The sequence below is a fragment of the Rissa tridactyla genome, chromosome 1, assembly GCF_028500815.1.
Source record: "Rissa tridactyla isolate bRisTri1 chromosome 1, bRisTri1.patW.cur.20221130, whole genome shotgun sequence".
NCBI classification, from domain to species: Eukaryota; Metazoa; Chordata; class Aves; order Charadriiformes; family Laridae; genus Rissa; species Rissa tridactyla.
This window is the reverse complement of record NC_071466.1, coordinates 180,219,948-180,239,866: the sequence shown is the minus strand read 5'-3', so window position 1 is coordinate 180,239,866 and position 19,919 is coordinate 180,219,948. Positions and strand designations below refer to the sequence as shown.

The following is a 19,919-nucleotide window of genomic DNA, read 5'->3' as shown; positions in this document are numbered from 1 at the left end:
TTTGCGTCGAAGCAAGTAGGGCAGTTTCATTAGAAAAGTGGTGGTGCTTGTCCTCAGTCCTCGGGCACTTCAGAGAGCGCCCAGGCAGGTCAGTGCGGAGGATATCCGTCCCCTGGGGCCTTTGCATCTTGCTGGTTTGGGTTGACTTGGTGCGTTCAGTGTGAGCGGTTTATTCCAGTCCTGGCTGTCCACGCTTTGTGTTGGGGTCCTAGAAATGGGCTCTAAAGTTAACTGTTACTATTTTCTGGTGATACTGGAGTATTACTTGTTTTTTGATAATAAAAGGAAGAGAAAAAGCTGACCAAGAAAAACCTTGGTCAATGCCCGGAACTACAGCTTAAGGGATTTTACAGCTTTTTACACCACAAATTTTCTGTAGATAGGAGTTCTGCTGGGAGGGGTGGTGGTGAGAGGAAGATGCAGTTTGTGAGAAGTGTCAGCATCTCGTACCAAACAATCTGTGTTTGACTTCACAAACGCTTAAAAAAGAGGGCACTTAGTGGAAAATGTCAGTTTGCATGGCATTCCCTTTTTTGTTTTCCCTCCTTTCCTACCACTTGTGCCCGACCTGTACATCCGCTTCCCTCCTCCAGTAGCTGCTGCAAAGGCAACATGTTTCTGAATTGGACAAGTTTCTCTATGCTGAGGTCGCGAGGGGGTCCCCGATGCCTGTGCCACTCTATGCAGGTTCTCGATGACTGTAAGCAGAGACAGGTGGAGGCACCCCGTCTGTGTGGGAGCCCCTCAGGAGTTGCCACCTGGGCATTGTCACCCTCCTGGCCCCCGCCAGGGTAACGCAGCACCTCGGCAAACAGCAGGGGAAGTCTGCCCAAGCAGGGAGATTACTGGAAATCAAGAAAATGCCTGTGCAAACTTTTTTCTCCCTTCGGTTTCCTGAAAGGAAGAGAATCTGCTTATGGAACATTCCTTCAAACTCTCAAAGCAGACTCTTCAGATCTCTAAAAGTGACAATATTGTGCAGAGAGCGCTCTGTTAAATACAAACCGTTGATGAGCAGGTGAAAACACCTTCCCCACCCCCTCAGATAAATAAAGTACCAATCACTTCCATAGGAAATAAAAACATCGAACCTGGGTGTTAAAAAAAGGGCCCAAACTCTTACCCTGTTGAATAATTTTGTAGGAAGAAATAGTGTGTTGGAAAAGATTAGATAATTCGTAAAGGGAGAATTCAGTTAGTTCCAAAAAAGGATGGTTTAACTCAGCGAGACACTAGTACGTTTTATTTAATTTAACGACTAGTAAGCACACTATGTGGGTGCCAGCCGGATCCAAATTCAGACCTCCTTTAACAGGATGGCAAGAGCTAGGAGAGTCTATGTATTTCCAGATAATTTTTCAAGCATGTAAATGACATTGAGCAGTCACAAACTGGCATTGAATCAAACCTTTTCTGGGAGGTCAATTGCCGATCCGCTGGCTGCGCTGCCGGGACGGTCCCACTGAGGAGCCAGGCAGAGAGGGATGTACGTGGCTGTGCTGCACCACCAAGGGCTCCCCAGACTTTTTTGTTGGAAATAAAAAGCTTTTACCAAACTTGATAATCCATGCCATGGAATCAAAAGATAAAAATGGCATTTTGAGCCAGATTTCTGTGTTAAACAATTAAAGCAAAACATGCTTTTTTTAAAAAAAAAAAAAAAAAAAAAGAGTTCAGTGTGTTTTGAAGGGGATCAGAACCGGTGCGAGTTGCAAGCTGGAGAAACACCCAACTGAAGTCAACTGAGTAAAGTTTGCCTCGGCTTCAACTTCTGCGCGTGCCCTGTAGCGGCAGGATCCCAGCCCTGGGCCTTATTCATGCGAGTCTTTGCAGCTCTCGTGGTTTTTCTGACTTAGTCAGGCTTTGATGTTCTTTGCTACTGCATGAAAAGTCGTCATGTGCAGCTGCCCTTACAGGCAGCGTTGCAGTTACATACAAACGAGCAGCAAAGCCTCTTGCGTTCCTCACCCCCGTTTAAAAAGCCGCTTGGCAATAGCAAAACAAGCGGTTGCTAATTTTCCAGGACGAAGGCGGCAGCTGTAAGAGGAGAGCTGGCTGTTTCCTTGATAGCGCAGCCAGGGCTCCGCTACCGCTTCTCAGGTGGCAGGCAGGGCCACCTTCTTCAAGCTGTTGCTGCTGCGTTTCAGATAAGTCGTTTGAGACAAACCTTGTGGGTTACTTCAGCGCTGTGACTCCCAGCAGCGATCACCTCGAACAGCAGTTTCCAGCTGAGCCCGGACAGCTTGGCAAGGTGGAAGGGAGAAGAGCAAGCCCATGGGTGAAGAGCAGGGACTCCGTACGTGCTCTGTGCAATTCAACCATGGAAAACATCTAAACTGTGCCTTCATCTCTACGCAAACTTTTGAGTGGTCCCTGCATGGGAAAGGGAGGAAGTTTTTGCTCTAGAGAGTGCTGCGTGCTGCGCGTAAGAGGGTGTCTGTACAAGAGAGTTTGCTGTCACCTAGCTCTAAGCTGGTGCAGCTACTCCTGAAGACCAGCCGGGCGGTGTGGTGCTCCACAGACACCAGCAAGCGGGGGAGAAGTGGAGGCTGGGCAGCGTTGTGGGTGCGCTGCAACCTTTGCCAGAGCGGGCAGCTGAGCATCAGCAGGGCTCGGCTTCTGGTTCGGGCTTGGCGGCAGGAGGTGGCGATGGTTTCTCATCGAGTGTGATTTCTATCACCGCCCCGGACCGCTTGCGGGGTTCGGGGGTCTCCTCTGACCACCTGCCCACCCTCCGCACCCCTTTGGCCACTTTGGGCGCGTTCCTGCAGGGGTTGTGGTCGTAGATCACCAGCTTCAAGCCAGGGAGGTGAGCCAGGCTGGGGAAGAACCGGATGGAGTTGCGATCCACGTCGATCACCTCCAGAAAAGGCATGTCCAGGAGCACGGGGGGAAACTCAGACAGCAGGTTGCCCGACAGCCAGATGGTGCGGAGCTCCTGCAGGCACCGCAGCTGGGTGGGGAGGCTGCGCAGCGCGTTGGAGCCGGCGTGCAGGGTCTTGAGCAGGCTGAGCTCGCACACCACCTCGGGCAGGTACTGCAGGCAGTTGGACTCGATCCAGAGGGTCTTGAGGTTCTGCAGGAGCCGGAGCTCGAGGGGAAGGCTGCAGAGCTTGTTGTTGCCCAGGTAAAGGATGCACAGCTGCTTGAGGGTGCACACCACCAACGGCAGCGCTTTGAAGTTGTTGAAGTCCAGCGCCAGGATCTGCAGGTTCTGCAGCTGCTCCAGCTCGGGGGGCAGATGGTTGAGGTTGTTGTCGCTCAGGTACAGCTTGACCAGTTCCCGAAAAGAGCAAATGTGCAGAGGCAGCCGCCTCAGCTGCCTGCCGCTCAGATCCACCGTTTTATCCACTGGCATCTCCTCTAGGTCTTCCAGGAGGTACTTCTGGCATTCGTCGGAGGGCACAAAAGCAACTATGGCTTTCAGACTGTTGCCCATCCCAGGACTCGCTTTTGTTTGAGGATTGTCGGGACTGCAGGGGACAGGGACCCGCCTGGTCTTCTCCTGCTGTGCACTGGCCTGGCGGTAACTCTGTCTTCCCAATATAAGGCTCTGTTTACACGGCACCAGCCATTAATCTCAAGGGCTTTGAAATGTTTCTGATAACTGAATGAGTGTTTGGTGACGGGGATTACGGACAGGGGACTTACAGCACACAGGTCTCCCGCTCCTGCCCACCCTCCCGCATGCTCCCCCACAAACATTCCTTCTGGCCTCTTCCTCCATGCTCTAAATGTTCTTGGATTTTGCCCCAAACCGTGGCCCCGAGGCCCCAGCCCCGCACCTCTGGCTGGGGCGGTGCTGGCTGCGCAGCTGGCGCTGGCTGCCGGGACTGCCTCGGGAACGTGAATGCTGCAGAAGACCAAATTTTTAGACTCAGATGTTCAGCTTTCGCGAAACTTTCAGCGGAAACGTTGGATGTAATCAAATTGTTTAAAATATCTGTGAAGACTGGAATGACTTTCCAGACGAGTGGCACTTTCAGGGATTTACTTTGCGAGGTGCCAAATACATAATTTCGGAGCATAACTTGCCACCCAGTACTTATCTTAAACCTTTAACACAAATACTTGGCAAACCGCTATCTTGAGCTGTTCTACTCTTTATGTTCCTAATTTAATGGTGTTTGCTATAGCCTCTGGCACTCTTGACTGTGTAGGGCCTTTTTCATTACATTATGTTTTGCTTCTTGTCCGAATCCCAGTTTAATACACTCACTATCGCAACCTGCCAGGGCTTTTCTCCAGCCGCCTTCCCACTCTGCTACTGCAGTTCACGTGCCCCTACCAAAACCTGGCAAGAAACTGCCATGGATTTAATTCCGTCAAGATTCTCACTTGTTATGAGATAAATATGATGTTAAAAATTATGACTCTCTGGATGTGACGGCGTAAACTGTTCCTCTCCTTTTTTCAGCAAGACCCACCGTTTTTCAGGTCAGGAGCACCTCTGATTTCTAGGAGGAGCCTTCCCATGTGGAGGCACCTCTGGATACTTCGGCTTCTTGAGCTGTTGCTGCTGTTTCTAAGTTTTCTTGGGGATTGTCCTACCTGTGTGTGTTGGCCGTGGCTCTACCACGATCTTTGGGTGTGAAAACTGGCAGACTGTTTTAAGGTGAAACAGCCGTTCTGACGGCTGGTTCTCTGCTTTGGCATCTGCGGCTCATCCCTCTCATTTTCCACGCTCGCCATAATTTAGGGAGGATACTTTCTTCAATCAATCTGCAGTCAGCTTCTGGGTATCGGGGGCTACACAACCGAAATCCGTGATTGCTGGGAGCCACGTATTCTTAGAAAAATGAAAGGCAGAGCAAACAGAAGATTGAGAAAAAGGCAATATCAAACAGTTAAGGTGGCCTCTGGATCTCCGGTCAAATCTGGTAATAGATTTGCTTTCCAATGTAAAGCAGCTCTTAGCTATCAACTGAGTACAGGCTATAGGACGTTTACTAGTCTTTTTCCCTGCAAGAGGGGTGGCTGTGCCATGCAGCAGTGATGCTATGGAATGTATGGAGGCTTTCCTGGCGGAGGAGGACAACAGAGAGGGCATCTGGGGACCAGTGTTGCAGCAGGATGGAGAACAGTGAGTGCTGCGACCATAAAATTGGATTTTGGATGGCGAAGCTGGGCAGCATATCAAGCCTGGAGAACAAAGATACGCGGCAGTCATCTGTGGCCGTGCTGTGGAAGAGCGCGCTGAAAATGCTCTCCCTCGTGCCAGCAGGTGGGAGGTGCCGGGCGCAGGTAGCATCCCAGCATCAGGAGCCGCTTCGCACGGAATGAGCATCTCAGTGCAGCCGCTTCTTCTCCACTGCTTTAACACTACGTGCCCTGGCGGAGGATTGCTGTGGGGAGCGTGTTGTTCCGGGATTTCGCCAGGGCATCCTTTTCCAAGCAGTTACCCTGGAACGAGATCCGACTTTTAAGAAAATATTCCCATGGCCCTCAGCAGGTTTTTGTCTTTGTTTCCATTTCTAAGCGTCTGTGGCACCTCCTAAAAGCAAGGCTCCCCACCCCAGTAAGGTGCTGTAGGCTACAGGTGTGGAAAACCAAATGCATTCGGCAGAAATAATAATGAATTTACATCCATGGCAAAGAGATGTGTCCCTTAGACAAATCTCTTCAGGTATCCTGCTGATCAGAACAACATAAAAGCCTAGGTAAGAGTATATTAATAATATAATTTAGGCATATTATTCTTCATAATCCATATGGAGAGAAGTGACTTTGCAATATGCCTTATGTCTTATAGACACATATAAATATATACTTTTTGTACTTGAATTATTTCTGCCTAATGAAACTTTTAACCTGCAGACAACTATTACTTAGGAATCCTCTGCATTGTAGTTTAATCATTATTCCAGCTTATCAAAAAAAGTCACGATGACCTTTTGTTGCTGCATTTTGTACCTTTGTTGGCTAAATGAAAGTCTGCCTGGAACACGCTGTGAGATCACAGCATTTGGGAAAAAATAACCTTGGTGTGGTGGGATAATGAAAGGCTACATTTGCAGTAAAATGAACAATCTCGATCCTTCTGAGACTCGGCGACTCAGTGGAAGCTCTAAGGCAAAAGCAGGCCCCTCAGTAGACCCCGGGGCGGTGTTTTGAAAGCCACTTCACGTCTTCAAAGTTATCCTGATGCCCTCCAAACATGAGCATTCGTGACTTCCCAGAAGCATTTATGGCATTTGAGGAAAAGTTCAAGCGATAAAGGCGCTCGGCACAGACATCGTCTTGCTCTTGTCAAAGCGACACTGCCCGACCGGAGGGCAGGACATCTGCTCTGCTGCGCGTCAGGTGGCACCTGTAGGCTCCTTGAGAAATGCCTTTGCTTTCTCAGCGTTCACAAATGACCCCAGCTATTGCTCGCCGTTCTCCTTTCCAGCACCCAGCTCCCAGGATGGCTGCGGGACAGAAAGCATGGGTGCTGGCTGAGGACATGTGTGAAAAACCTCTGAGTCCAAAAGAAACCGGCGACGCTGCTGCTCAGGGCTAGACAATTAAGAAAAAAAATCACAATAAAATGGAAATCAATATAGAAGCTGCGTGTTAATATTCCTGCATTGTTTGAGATTTATTTTTTTTTTTTTTAAGTAAAACATTAGAATAGAGATACTGGTGCTCTTTCAGCTCCAAAGCTCTGCACGCAGCGGTGTGAGGGCACCAGGCTCAGCCTTTGCTGAGAGCAGGCTGGGTAGCCCTCACAATTTTGGAGGTAAATTTGAAAAAGCAAACCGTGTATTTAAAAACCCATGAGACTAATGAAGAGAGCTCTAAAATCGTTGATTTTGAGCCTCTTATGCCGCTCCTCATTCAGCCCTACAGAGCAAGGAAGGAGACTTAAACAAATAGTTTTTAAGAATGTGTTTAGTGTGTGCTCATAATTATTTGCTTTACATTTATTCAAAGCCTGCGGGAGGTGTTCAGACTCCTCCTTCTCTCACAAATACTCTGTGTTTGGTTTTTTTCTTTTTTTTTTTTTTTTTTTTTGTCTGGAGCATTGTCGCTAGAGCTCCTGCCTCCTCCATGTTCTTGACATTCGTTCTTTGCTACACACTGTCACACATCTGCGGCCTTTTGGAGGGGTTACCCAGTTCCAGTTCACCTTCATGTGGTGAGCCGTCTATTTTAAATAAGCGGTGTATTGCAGGGGAATAATCATTATTGCTCTTTTCCCAGCATCCTAGCCTAGTCTTTTGAGCAAAAAATGGCTGATTATTCAAATTTAGCCTTAATGTATGCTAGGCTGCAGTATGTAATTGCTCGCCGCACTTTCTCGTGCGGAGGAAAGATTCAAAAAGACTCGTAAGTGAATTGCAGGCTCAGTGCTGAGCTTCCTCCCCGGCAGCTAATGGCTTTGGGGTTGTTTCTGTCAGATCAGAGTCTCTTTTTTGACACATTATTTTTCTGCCAGCTTGACTCGAACCCAAGTGTCAGACAGGGCTGGGAACCGCTAACCTCAGGAAACTCGCAGGGAAATAAATCCAAGCGAACGCTTCCAAATGTCTTGCTGAAATGTGTACATCCCCCCCCGCCCCGGCTATTACTGTGTGTCGCGGGCTGTCATCTTTTTGACTTTTAAGACTCATTTTTTTGGGGGTGGCAGTCACATTTATGTTTGGACTGGAGCTCTCCCACAAACAGGGAAATTAATCTTCAGCTGTTAGGGGAGGACTTGTCACAACCCGGTCAAATGTCCGTCTGCTCCGTCCTGCTCAAACGACTCCACGTAAAAGGGGAATAGTTACATATTACATCTTCTTTCTCTGCGTTGGACACTTCTGGGCCACTTGTCACCAAAGCGGGCTTGAAAAGCAGGTTACTCGGAGGGAGCCAGGCAGGTCCTTGGTCCGCCTCCTCTTCCCCGAGCTAACGGGAGCCAAGATCACCCTGTTTATTATATTTATGTAAAAGACATTAAGGATTGTTAATAAAATGTCTGTTTGGTCTAGATTGTGCCCTGGTTATCTGTGGCTCAGGAGCTCCACCGGACACCGCTGTTTGCACAATCCAGCGGCTACTCTGAGAGCAAATTAATGGGTTTTCTGCCAAAGCAGTGACCTCCTGTGGTTGATTGACCTGGCGAACAGCCCTCTGCTGACAACGGGGTATAAAAAAGGGACTTCTGAGCAAATGAGTGTCATTAGACTCGGAACCGCTTGGAGCCATGAGGGTGATACTGCTGGCTGTGGTTTACATTCCATTCACCGTGGCCATGGAACGGTAAGAAAACATGTCCAGCATCGCTGGCGCGTGTCTCAGCTGGCTTCCCGGGATGACCCATGCTTGTTGCTACTCGGGGTCTCAAAAATAAACAAATTTTAAAAAAAACAGAGTACCTGAGAGATCTAGAAAGGAGAACCAGTTAATTTTTGTGTGTTTATTTTATTTGCATAGAATCCCCCTCGTTCGATTCAAATCTATCAAGAAACAGCTGAAGGAAAAGGGAGAATTAGAAGAATTTTGGAGGAATCATCACCCAGATGTTTTTGCCCGGAGGTACCTGCATTGCTTCCCTGCAGATATTGCTTTATCGGTAGGAACGGCTTCAGAAAGGCTGTATGATTACATGAATGTAAGTACAGTTTTGGTAATGCAATCATAAGGACTCTTGAAGGTAGATTTTTTTCCCAGCACCTTTCAAATCTAGGCTCTCAATGAAATTACAGGGCTTGAGACGGCTCGTTACTCTATGCTATAAATATTAGATTATAAAAACTTAGTTTACCATTCTGCAAAATAAAGCATGTATAGATGCAGGTTAGCGTGGGACCTGGGTAGAAAGCTGATGTAGCTGTGTCAAGTTTTGTATTTGTATAGATCTGTCTTGGACTTGGTTGGATCCTCAAACAAATGTGAAAGTTTTGTACCAATCTTAGTTCAGGACTGGGGTTTTAGTAGCGGAATCTGATTACTTCACTTCACTTAGCTATATTTTATTTATCATAAACTTGGATATTAGCGTGTTATAAGAAAATCCCCTAAATCTCATTTATTTGATCACGCGGAGTCACAAATCAGTGATAGCAAAGACCCACGCAGAGTTTTTATTTTTCTGTTTTTATCTCCTGAGATTAATATGTATTAAATATTTGAGACCAACCTGGGTCTCACACTAACCTGGCTGAATTTACCATCTAAACAAAAGGGAAAATACGAGTTTCATTGGATCTCAGACAGGCAAGTCAACAGGTCAACCATTTTGTAAATTGTCTTTCCTGGGTTTAGCATTCTGTTCATTTGGTTGGCCTCTGTTTTCTATTTTATTTGGTCTTCTGTTATGCTTATCTAAAGGAAAGTGAAGTTGCAGAAATGTTGTGGAGCCTGCATCTGAACAGGGAAGGGAAGGGAAGGGAAGGGAAGGGAAGGGAAGGGAAGGGAAGGGAAGGGAAGGGAAGGGAAGGGAAGGGAAGGGAAGGGAAAGGCAAATTAATTCATCAAGAACTTCCTGACACTTGAGGATCATAAAGAAATACACCAAGAGGAGCTAGAGACGTGTTTGAAGAAGAACAAAGGAGGCTAAAACATTTCAGCCTGCTCTAAAGCTTATCAAAGAGGGATAAATATCAAAATAACAAACTAAAATCCACATAGGCAGCATATCCAGCCAGCATCAGGAGTCATTTTGTGGAGGTTTAAGTGTGGTGTGTTTGTGGGGGTTTTTGGGTTCGCTATTTTTTTTTTGGACCAACATGTCTCAGAGCTGTCTCACTTTACAGGTTAATGAATAAAGGTTTGGTTAATACAGGAAGGAATAAAATCCTGCTGTAGAGCTGGATATTCTCTTAAATGGCACACATGCTTGCATTTTCATGATTATCTCATTCAGGCCATAAACTCCGGGATCAGAAACTATATTCAGTGTATTAATTAACAAGTATGCACTTGAAGATACATATTCCAATATTTGTATTGCTACAAAAGGCTTGGCGCTGGGTATTGCTTTTCTATCTGCGTTTGAATTCCAGAAATGCCTCTTCCTAAAAATAGGTCTCTTAACGCTGAAGTGCTCTTCCAGGGCCAGATAGGGGCACTTAGACACTTGCATTCGGGATGTGGATAAGCTCTTCACTCCAGCATTCACGTGTTCACAGATTATCTCTACCCGCAACGGGTATCCAAGGATGGTCAGTGGTTTCTTTATCCACTGGATGAACTTTGTTCAGTACATCAGATACCGTCTCTGCAACAGAATTCATTTTTTGACTTGCTAATAGCTGCTAATTACAAAGGAAAGAGCCCAGCCACCTGTGACAGCAGTTGTGCCGCTCGTTCGAGCCCTCTGATGCTGGCGGAGGTGGGTCGTGCTGTCTTGGCATCACTGATTTCTTACTGACACCAGCAGGGAGCTGCCCAAAAGCCCGTAGGATTGTGCGAGAGCTTCATCTTGGGGCTGACCTTGCCACCACTAAAACTGGTGCAAGAGGGCTCCTTGACTTCATGGGGAATGTGACAGCCTTGCTTAAAAGGCTTTAAAAATGCCACTTTGCTATGTGTGGAGCTGGAGTGAAGTCTGCTGCCCGCAGCCACTCGTGGAGCCAGACTCACCTCTCTCTGGTGTGCATTTACATTTAGATGAAATTGCACCGAACCCCCTGAGAAATGACTGCGTCACAACAACCCCATGCAGCGTTACAAGCTTGGGGAAGAGTGGCTGGAGAGCTGCCTGTCAGAAAAGGACCTGGGGGTGTCGGTCGACTGCTGGCTGAATACCAGCCAGCAGTGTGCCCGAGTGTCCAAGAAGCCCAACAGCATCCTGGCCTGTATCAGGAACAGTGTGGCCAGCAGGACTAGGGAAGTGATCATCCCCCTGGTGAGGCCCCACCTCAAATACTGTGTTCAGTTTTGGGCCCCTCACTACAAGACAGACATTGAGGTGCTGGAGCAGGTCCAGAGAAGGGCAATGAAGCTGGTGAGGGGTCTAGAGAACAAGCCTTATGAGGAGCGGCTGAGGGAGCTGGGGTTGTTTGGCCTGGAGAAAAGGAAGCTGAGGGGAGACCTTATCGCTCTCTAAAACTATCTGAAAGGAGGGTGTAGCGAGGTGGGGGTCGGTCTCTTCTCCCAAGTAACAGGCGATAGGACAAGAGGAAATGGCCTCCAGTTGCGCCAGGGGAGGTTCAGATTGGGTATTAGGAAAAACTTCTACACTGAAAGGGTTATCAAACATTAGAAGAGGCTGCTCAGGGAAGTGGTTGAGTCACCATCCCTGAAGGTATTTGAAAGATGGGAGGCGTAGTGCTTAGCGATATGGTTTAGTGATGGTTTTTGTCAGTGTTAGGTTAATGGTTGGACTAGATGATCTGAAAGGTTGCTTCCAACCCAGGCAATTCTATGACTCTATGCGATGCCCCCAGGTCTGCCTTTTCCTCAGGAGCAGCTCACCAGGAGGCAGGCCGGGGCTGACCGGGTTGTTCCTCCCCCAGGCACAGTACTACGGAGTTGTGAGCGTCGGCACGCCGCCCCAGAGGTTCACCGTCGTGTTTGACACCGGCTCCTCCAATTTTTGGGTCCCTTCTGCTTATTGCATCAGTGAAGCGTGCAGTAAGAAACGTTACCCTGCCTTACCCTCCTCGTGTCTCGGGTACCTCGGCCATTTCTCCTTTCCCAAGGCTCGCCTGCAGCAGGGGTTTGGGAGGGGAGGATTTGGAGAAGACCTGAGGGCCGGTCTCCCCTCCCTGGCTTGCTCCTCCATCTCTGCCCCTCTTTGCCACCCCACAGCCAGGGCAGGCACTGCCAGCAGCTGCCAAGCATCCCTCTGCACCACCAGGTGCCTGAGGTGAAAGACATGAAAATACCCTGGGAGAGCTACAAATAGCGTTGGAAATGCCCATTTTTGTCTGGATTTTCCACTTGCCTTTAAAGCCCCAAATAACCTCTGAGGTGTTCTGGGCTGCACCAAAAGAACTGCGGCCAGCAGATCCAGAGAGGTGATTCTCACCCTCTGCTCTCATGAGACCCCACCTGGAGTACTGTATCCAACTCTGGAACCCTCAGCACAAGAAGGACATGGACCTGTTGGAGCAGGTCCAGAGCAGGGCCATGAAGATGATCTGAGGGCTGGAGCACCTCTGCTATGAGGACAGGCTGAGAGAGTTGGAGTTGGAGTTGTTCAGCCTGGAGAAGAGAAGGCTCCAGGGAGATCTTATAGCGACCTTCCAGTACCTGAAGGGGGCCTACAGGAAAGCTGGGAGGGGCTGTTTGCAAGGGCATGCAGCGATAGGACGAAGGTCAGTGGTTTTAAACTAGAGCAGGGCAGGTTTAGATTAGACATTAGGAAGAAGTTCTTTACAATGAGGGTGGTGAGACACTGGAACAGGTTGCCCAGAGAGGTGGTGGAGGCCCCATTGCTGGAGACATTCAAGGCCAGGCTTGATGGGGCTCTGAGCAACCTGATCTAGTTGAAGATGTCCCTGCTTACTGACGGGCAGTTGGACTAGATGACCTTTAAAGGTCCCTTCCAACCCAACACATTCTATGATTCTATGAAAACAGAAATAAACTCCAACAACAGCTTCATCACAAGACAAGCAAAAATCTGGCTCTCCTGCAACTCAGCTGGTTCTGCATCAGGGAACAGGCATGTTGCCGGGACCTCTCCTCAGTCCACAAGTGTCACATTTGTTTTGTGCAGGGGTGCACCAGAAATTTAAGTCCTTCCTGTCGGATTCATATGAGCACGGAGGGGAAGCCTTCTCCTTGCAGTATGGCACGGGACAGCTTCTGGGCGTCGCTGGCAAAGACACACTGCAGGTGAGCCTCCACCTAAACCGGGTGTCAGCCTCCAGGTCAACCAGGTTTCCAGAGCAGTTCAGATACTGGCCTTGCCCTGGAAAACCTTCCCTGGTTCAGGCAAGCGCAGGGCGAGGTCTCACCAAGGCGGGTGCTGAGAGGTGGGGGTGCTGCCCTGGCTTTGGGCTGCCCAGACAAAACCCCTAAGCTTTTATTTTGCATTTCTGCTTCTCTCCTTGGGTCCCGTCCTGGGTTTATGAAGAAACATCCACAGAATTAAGGTATTTAAAAGGAATCGGTGCAGCCGACCCGCCAAATGGGCACCTGTTTTATTGATGCAAGTCACACAAGGATATTCAGGCTTTACAAACTGAATGAATATAGCTAGGGATCTGAAACGTGGCTAATTTCTTGTAATTGATGGTGTTTTTACTTTCGCTTGTACCAAACAGATAAGTAACATCTCCATCAGGGGACAGGACTTTGGTGAGTCGGTGTTTGAGCCAGGAACAACCTTTGCCCTTGCCCACTTCGATGGCGTGCTGGGCTTGGGCTACCCCTCCTTAGCAGTGGGCAATGCTCTGCCCGTGTTTGACAGCATCATGAACCAGCAGCTGGTAGAGGAGCCGGTCTTCTCTTTCTATCTGAAAAGGTCAGTCTTTAAAGTGGCACTGACAAAAAAGAAGCAAATCTATTTTCATTGTTGAGACAACTGTGGCTCTGTATAAATCTTCAATTCTTGAAAGTAATTTTCCACATTCCTTTTTTTTTTTTTCCCCCAATTTGACACTGAAAAATATGGAGTGAAAAGGAGAATGTGCGGGGAAGGACCATGAATTTTTGGGCAGAGAGTTATTCTTGTTGGAGCTGGTCATAAACAAAAGAAAAGCTCCCAGCTCAGGCTCACTGTGTCTGAGTTGCCAGAGGTTTCCTTCTGGCCAGTGGAGATGAACAGAAATGCCATGCTACAACCAGGTAGCCACATTTTAGCAAATAGATGTTGTAACCTCATCTGGACCCAGCTGTAACTCCACCAATTTATCTAGCGTTTATTCTGAGGTGAGAGCAGCAGCTGGCTCAACCTGCTCCTGATGCCTCTCTCAGCCCTCAGCAGCCTACAGCAAGTCTTCTCAGAGGTTGTTTGGAGGCTCTGAGTTGGGCACATGCAGTTAGAAATAATCGCTTTCAGCCATCCACATCTGAATTTAGAAAGGGCTGTGGCTTGTCTTTCGCTTTTTAAGTGTCATCTCATCGGCACATGCTGGCACACTCCCATGTCGGTGTTAACCTGTCTTCTGCTTTCAGAGGAGATGACACTGAGAACGGTGGTGAGTTGATCCTGGGGGGGATAGACCATTCCCGCTACAAAGGTTCAATCCACTGGGTCCCAGTCACCGAGAAAAGCTACTGGCAAATACATCTGAACAAGTATGTATGAAATATCCGGTGAAAGTCACCTCATGCAAAACACCTCAACACACAGAGGCAAAAAACCCTAGCAATACAGATGTAGGAGGACTTGGCTGCAGTGTTTTACCTTTGTGTCTCTCAAAGAGGGGTTTGCCAGGATGAGACTGGAGATTATGAACTCTCTAAATCTGCTGTGCCATGTGCAACTGGTTTTTGGGAGAGTGTTTTAATATGATACACCAGTGGTCAAGTTGACTGTTGGTGGATTATTCAGTTGAGAGGTTAATGCAACCAGGAACTGAATTCAGTTCCAGGTCCTGCTCTTATCTTTCCTGTTAACCTTAGTCAAAGCAGCCAGTGTCCCTTCGCTCCTCCTCCTGCTGCGTAAATCAATGAGGACACATATCTGTGGGTGAGGACAAATTCATCAGCAGGCAGCAAATGGTTAAGGTTGTAGGAGTCCTGAGAAAGAAAAGCAGGTCCACAGACAATATATCTTCTTCATGCAATTTGCCAGCAACATGCCCTTGTGGCCAAGAAGGCCAATGGCATCCTGGGCTGCATCCAGAAGAGTGTGGCCAGCAGGTTGAGGGAGGTCATCCTCCCCCTCTACTCTGCCTTGGTGAGGCCGCACCTGGAGTACTGTGTCCAGTTCTGGGCTCCCCGGTTCAAGAGGGACAGGGAACTGCTGGAGAGGGTGCAGCAGAGAGCTACCAAGATGATTAGGGGACTGGAACACCTCTCTTATGAGGAAAGGCTGAGGGATTTGGGTCTCTTCAGTCTGGAAAAAAAGACAACTGAGGGGGGACCTTATCAACACTTATAAATACTTAAAGGGTGGGTGTCAGGAGGATGGGGCCAGGATCTTTTCAGTGGTGCCCGGGGACAGGACAAGAGGTAACGGGCACAAACTTGAGCATAGGAAGTTCCACCTAAACATGAGGAGGAACTTCTTTACTTTGAGGGTGGCAGAGCACTGGCACAGGCTGCCCAGAGAGGTGGTGGAGTCTCTGTCTCTGGAGACATTCAAAACCCACCTGGACGCGTTCCTGTGCAACCTGCTCTAGGTGACCCTGCTCTGGCAGGGGGTTGAACTAGATGATCTCCAGAGGTCCCTTCCAACCCCTACCATTCTGTGATTCTGTGAATTTCCTTTTATTACTTTCTTGTCTTCTAGAGACATTCTTGTCTTTTTAAGACTGGCAAAGCTTGGCAGCTAGTTTTAAGTTCAGTCTGTACTCTGGTATTTTAGCTAGCAATAATATGCTGATTCAGTCACAGCATTTGCTTAAAGACGCTTTGTTTTTCACTTGCAGTATAAAGATCCAGGGCCGGGCGGCATTTTGCTCCCACGGCTGCGAAGCCATCGTTGACTCAGGCACTTCTCTTATCACGGGCCCCTCTTCACAAATCAGGCGATTACAGGAGTATATTGGGGCAAGTCCATCGCATACTGGAGAGGTAAAAACTATACAGCCAGAAAAGAGCCAGAGAGGAAGAGAAACTGTTTTTTGGTGCAAAGAACTTACAGGGTGGGAAAATAATCAAAATAATTGCTTAGAAAGGTCTCAGTGAAAGCCTTGTTTCCAGGAAAGCACTGAACTCAGACCCAAGCTGGTTTTGACCCATCTATGTTGCCCTCCTCCCAGATGTTCACCTCCTCTCCCATGCTCATCAGCACTGGTGTGTAAGGAAATAACGGGGCATCTGTTTGAGGAATCAATCTGTACTCTACATCAGAGATAATTTTTTTTGGAAAATCAGAGGATTTTCAATGTCCCCAGCTATAGCTGTTGGCTCCCGCGAGCTAGGAGGGGTTCGGTGCTGATGTCCAGCCCTATCAGCGTCAAATGGAAAGGGAAAGGTATCATAATTACAGCCCAACAACGTCTCCACTGACAGGACCTCTCACTGTCAGCTTGCAGCAGAACAGGCGGTGTCGTGCCGTGGCTCCCAGGGAGGATGCACAGCTGTGATGCTCACAATGCTGGCTCCTAGCAGATGAGCCACAGGGTGCAGGACAGACCTCACTCTTATTCTCCCTCCTGAACCTTATTCCTCTGTCTCCTCACTGGTTTTCCTCTCTTCCCTGCTGCTCTCTCCCGCGCCCCCCTTGTTGACACTCCCCACCGCTCCTCCCCATCCCTGCCTGCCCTCTGAGGAGCACCTTCACCTCCTGAGGAGCACCTTCACCTCCTGAGGAGCACCAAGGGTCAAAACAGCCCTGATGTACTACTTCATGGCCTCTCAGGCCCCGCACCTGTGGTCCCCAGCCCCTGTGCCTCTCTGTGTGAGACAGGGTTTCTCAAGGTACTTCAGGCTTTCTCATTGCCTTGCCTGTGGGACAGGCTGGGACATCTCTCTGTTGCCCTTTGCATGTCTCCTCTGGCAATTTTCAGATGGCATGATGGAACCCTTGTAACTTCTAAAGCATTGAGTTAACGAGCCTGAGATGACTAAACCCACCCGCCTTCGGGGAGAGAGCAGCTTGTTTTTACTGTGCCTTATTGCTGGCCCTTGGCTGACTCCCACTGGTAATTGCCACGTTGCCACAGCTCCAGTGCCCCAAGTGAAGCTGCCATGTACAGTTGCTGTTAACTTCACAGTTGTCTTGATCCTGACCCTAAGCTGCACTTGGAAGAAAATGAAGAGTGTTACAATTGCCTGGTGCACTGGGCAATGATCAGAGACAAGGTGGACTTTTAATCTGCCTCCTTTCATAAGGGGAGGACCTGGAGTTGCATCCGTGTAACTCATGAGGTTTCTGGTTCTCTCTCAATTAAACACTAACTTTTGTTTTTATTCACATTTTCAGATAAACGCCAAACAATATGCTTTAATAGCAAGTTGGTTTTATAATGGTACATACTAATGGATATAGATAAAATATGAATTTCCAATGCACTTATATTAGTGTAATATAAACAAGAAACAGGTCATTGCAGTGTAAGTTTATATAGTCCAGTGCTGACGTAAAAGCACTCAGACAGCATCTCACATTCTGCAAAAAAGCATCCTGAAAATAAGACTTTCTATGACTGTTTTTGTAGCAACCACAGACAGGCAGAGTACATTGGCTTAAATTTATCCCAGTATAAGTGGATGCATCCATCAGTGATTTTACCAGAACTTTTATCTCTTTCCAGCAAGGATTAATTTGTTCTGGGCGTACTAGCTATGTAAATGAATTATGTCTTGCTTCTTTCATCCTACAAACCATTACACTGGCTTTTTTACCCTTGTCTTCCATGTCCCATGGTTTATTTTCTTCTAATGGTATGACACCTGATAAGTATACACAAGATTTAGGGCCATGTTTTCATAAAGCAGATTTAACAACAACAACAAAAAATGTAGATTCTTCCTTATAGGAAGCTTCTAAAACAATGACTTTAAACACTACAGTTTACAGCAAAGATCCCTCTGGGCCTCAGAGCATTCTGCAGTGCCATTTAGCACATCGGTTGTTTCATGAAATAACTAGAAAGGCCAGGAAACAATCTTCTGTGTTACTGTAAGTGAGTGTGTAATTTGTGGGAATTAATGACCATGCCAGAGTTTAGTCCTTCTTCTGCTCTTTAAATCCCACTCCAGGGCAGACTATAAGCATAAAGTGTTGTATTCCTCACTGGCTATTTTTTTTACCGAAAACGATGATGTTATGGGAGGGAGCGGGGTGAGCTGCAGCCGTAGGGTGCTCCCTGTGTGGGCTGGAGGCAGCTCCCTCCAGCCAGTCCCAGCCGGAGCATCGGAAGACTTTTGCTCAGCAGACCTTGCTAACGAGGGTTCACTGGGGCTCACACACTCAGTTTTGCTTCCGAGTTGTACAGGGGGGGATGTCAGAGCCCCGCTTCACCTCATTCCTTTTGGGGCTCACAAGGATTTTCATCAGCCCTGTGTCCCTAGGGCCTTTGGTGCTGTGGTCTGGGCTGCTAGGCTGGTTTGACCCAGGGCAGGAGCTGGGAAGCCGGAGGGCAGCGTTGGGCCATAAGTCAGCCTGATGCTGTTTCTCTGTAGTAAATTCACTCTTGCTTGCTGTAAAAGCCTTGAATTCAAAGGGCAATACTTAAAAACAGGCAAACCGATCCCGTCTCAATCAGCGCCTCGCGTACAGTTTCTTGTAGACTGCAGAAGACTGTCCAGCTTGCCCCACATCAGCTTCACGATCGGACACCACGAGTACAAGCTGACAGCGGAGCAATACGTCGTAAAGGTGCGTGTATGTGGCTTCCCCACTCCCCATTCCCTTCTCCCCATTCCGCGTTCCCCATTCCCTGCTCTGTGCTCCCCGAGCCGGGGCGGGAGCAGGCTGCTGCAAGGACACGCGCTTTCCCTTCCAGGAGTCTATTGAAGACCAAACCTTCTGCATGAGCGGCTTTCAGTCTCTCGACATCACCACTCGCTCTGGCCCGCTCTGGATTTTAGGAGATGTCTTTATGTCTGCATTTTACTGCATTTTTGACCGTGGGAATGACAGAGTGGGATTTGCGAAAGCCGTTCATAGGAAGGATTACTACTGAGTCGTAATAACATTTATTCTGCCTTAACGCGAATGTTAATGTAATGATCTTCATCTTCACGTGTGAAGAAGGGCTTTAACTGAAACTCTGGACCTAAATGCAGTTGTGTGTCACCTCCTCTCCCCAGGGTTTAAAGGCTTTGGAGTGATCCTTGGCCCAGATAATATAGCTTGGTTCAATCTCTGTATATTTACAACTGAGAAACAATTTTTCCTCAATAACTGATGGACACCACAGCTCTCAGGATGAAGCCAAAAAAGCTCAGCACTCAGATTTGCAAAAGAGCAGGAAGGATAAAAATGCTGAACAGTGCCAGGCTGACAAGATAGCAGTTATGAGCCAGGGAGACTAATCCCAGTCTGATCTGGTCTGGGTATCCTTTTTTCTTCTTGTCTGCTTATTTCCACATCATTTCCTACTGCTTTCCTTTTCCTCAGTATTTTCTATGGCTAAGGCTTTGTCCAACCTCATTTCCTTAGTGCCATTTAAATTCTCTTTATATGGGCTTACTCTAACCAGTTTATATAAAGAGGAATTTGACTGATGCCTGTGTGACTGCTAATTTCCACTACTGTTCCTTGTGCACAATGTCCTGCTCCTTACACTGTCTCTCAAACCTGCTTTTTCCCTTGGGTTCATTCTCACTTGACACTTTTCCATTCCTCTTTTGGGTCTCAGCATTTAACGTCTGTGTCTTAGGTCAAGTGCTGCTTTTAGCGTCTGTCACCTCTGTCCCTTGGCAGCGTGGGCAGCTGGGAGCTGCATCTCTTCACATTCCAAAACCCAGACCGTGACCCTTGCAAAGGGGGCAGCAAAGGGATAGCACAGCCTCTCTCCACCTCAGATGAGTTACGAGACCCACACACCAGATCTAAACATCTACTGCCCCTTGCTCGGCCACTTCTTGTCGGCCACGGCAGCAGCTTCAGCGCTGGCAGAGGTGTGAAACCACCCCAGGTAGCTGCGCTGTTGTGGCAAAAGAAGATTCACCTAAAATTATACCCATTGGGGTATTTGTTTGGATTGCTAAAGCTGACACTGCCCCCGTACACATGAATAAAACTTAACCAAGGAAAATCTGCTTTGGTCTTAGCGCTGTTTCAGTTTCATTTTATCTTTTCTTACAGTGGTTCCAGTTGTGGAGAGGAGGGGGAGGAGAGGGTGCAAAGCCAATTGAAAATCCAGGTTGCTCCATGGCCTGGAGGGGACAGATGGAACATGTTGGGGTGTTGGGGCTGCTCATCTCCCCCTAAA

At 48.0% G+C, this 19,919-nt stretch overlaps 2 protein-coding genes across 2 annotated transcripts; one reads left to right on the top strand and one right to left on the bottom strand.

Moving 5' to 3' along the window:
• Positions 1–40: 40 nt before the first annotated feature.
• Positions 41–3,500, bottom strand: LRRC10 (leucine rich repeat containing 10). Its single transcript, XM_054221292.1, has one exon. The coding sequence runs from the start codon at positions 3,437–3,439 to the stop codon at positions 2,603–2,605; it is 837 nt and encodes a 278-aa protein (XP_054077267.1). The 5' UTR covers positions 3,440–3,500; the 3' UTR covers positions 41–2,602.
• A 4,953-nt stretch (positions 3,501–8,453) lies between these two features.
• LOC128904079 (cathepsin E-B-like) lies at positions 8,454–19,765 on the top strand. The gene is made up of 8 exons (XM_054187912.1): positions 8,454–8,581; positions 11,430–11,547; positions 12,638–12,756; positions 13,188–13,387; positions 14,041–14,163; positions 15,462–15,606; positions 18,260–18,358; positions 18,486–19,765. The coding sequence occupies exons 1-8, from the start codon at positions 8,576–8,578 to the stop codon at positions 18,663–18,665; spliced, it is 990 nt and encodes a 329-aa protein (XP_054043887.1). The 5' UTR covers positions 8,454–8,575; the 3' UTR covers positions 18,666–19,765.
• Positions 19,766–19,919: the final 154 nt, after the last annotated feature.

What these genes read in the sequence shown, in the direction of transcription:
- LOC128904079 (XM_054187912.1), top strand. An exon ending in CTGGCAAAGACACACTGCAG is followed by an intron (nt 12,757 to 13,187) that starts GTGAGCCTCCAC and finishes TGTACCAAACAG; the next exon opens with ATAAGTAACATCTCCATCAG. An exon ending in GTCCATCGCATACTGGAGAG is followed by an intron (nt 15,607 to 18,259) that starts GTAAAAACTATA and finishes CCTCGCGTACAG; the next exon opens with TTTCTTGTAGACTGCAGAAG.
- LRRC10 (XM_054221292.1), bottom strand. Translation starts at nt 3,439, where the DNA reads ATGGGCAACAGTCTGAAAGCCATAGTTGCTTTTGTGCCCTCCGACGAA.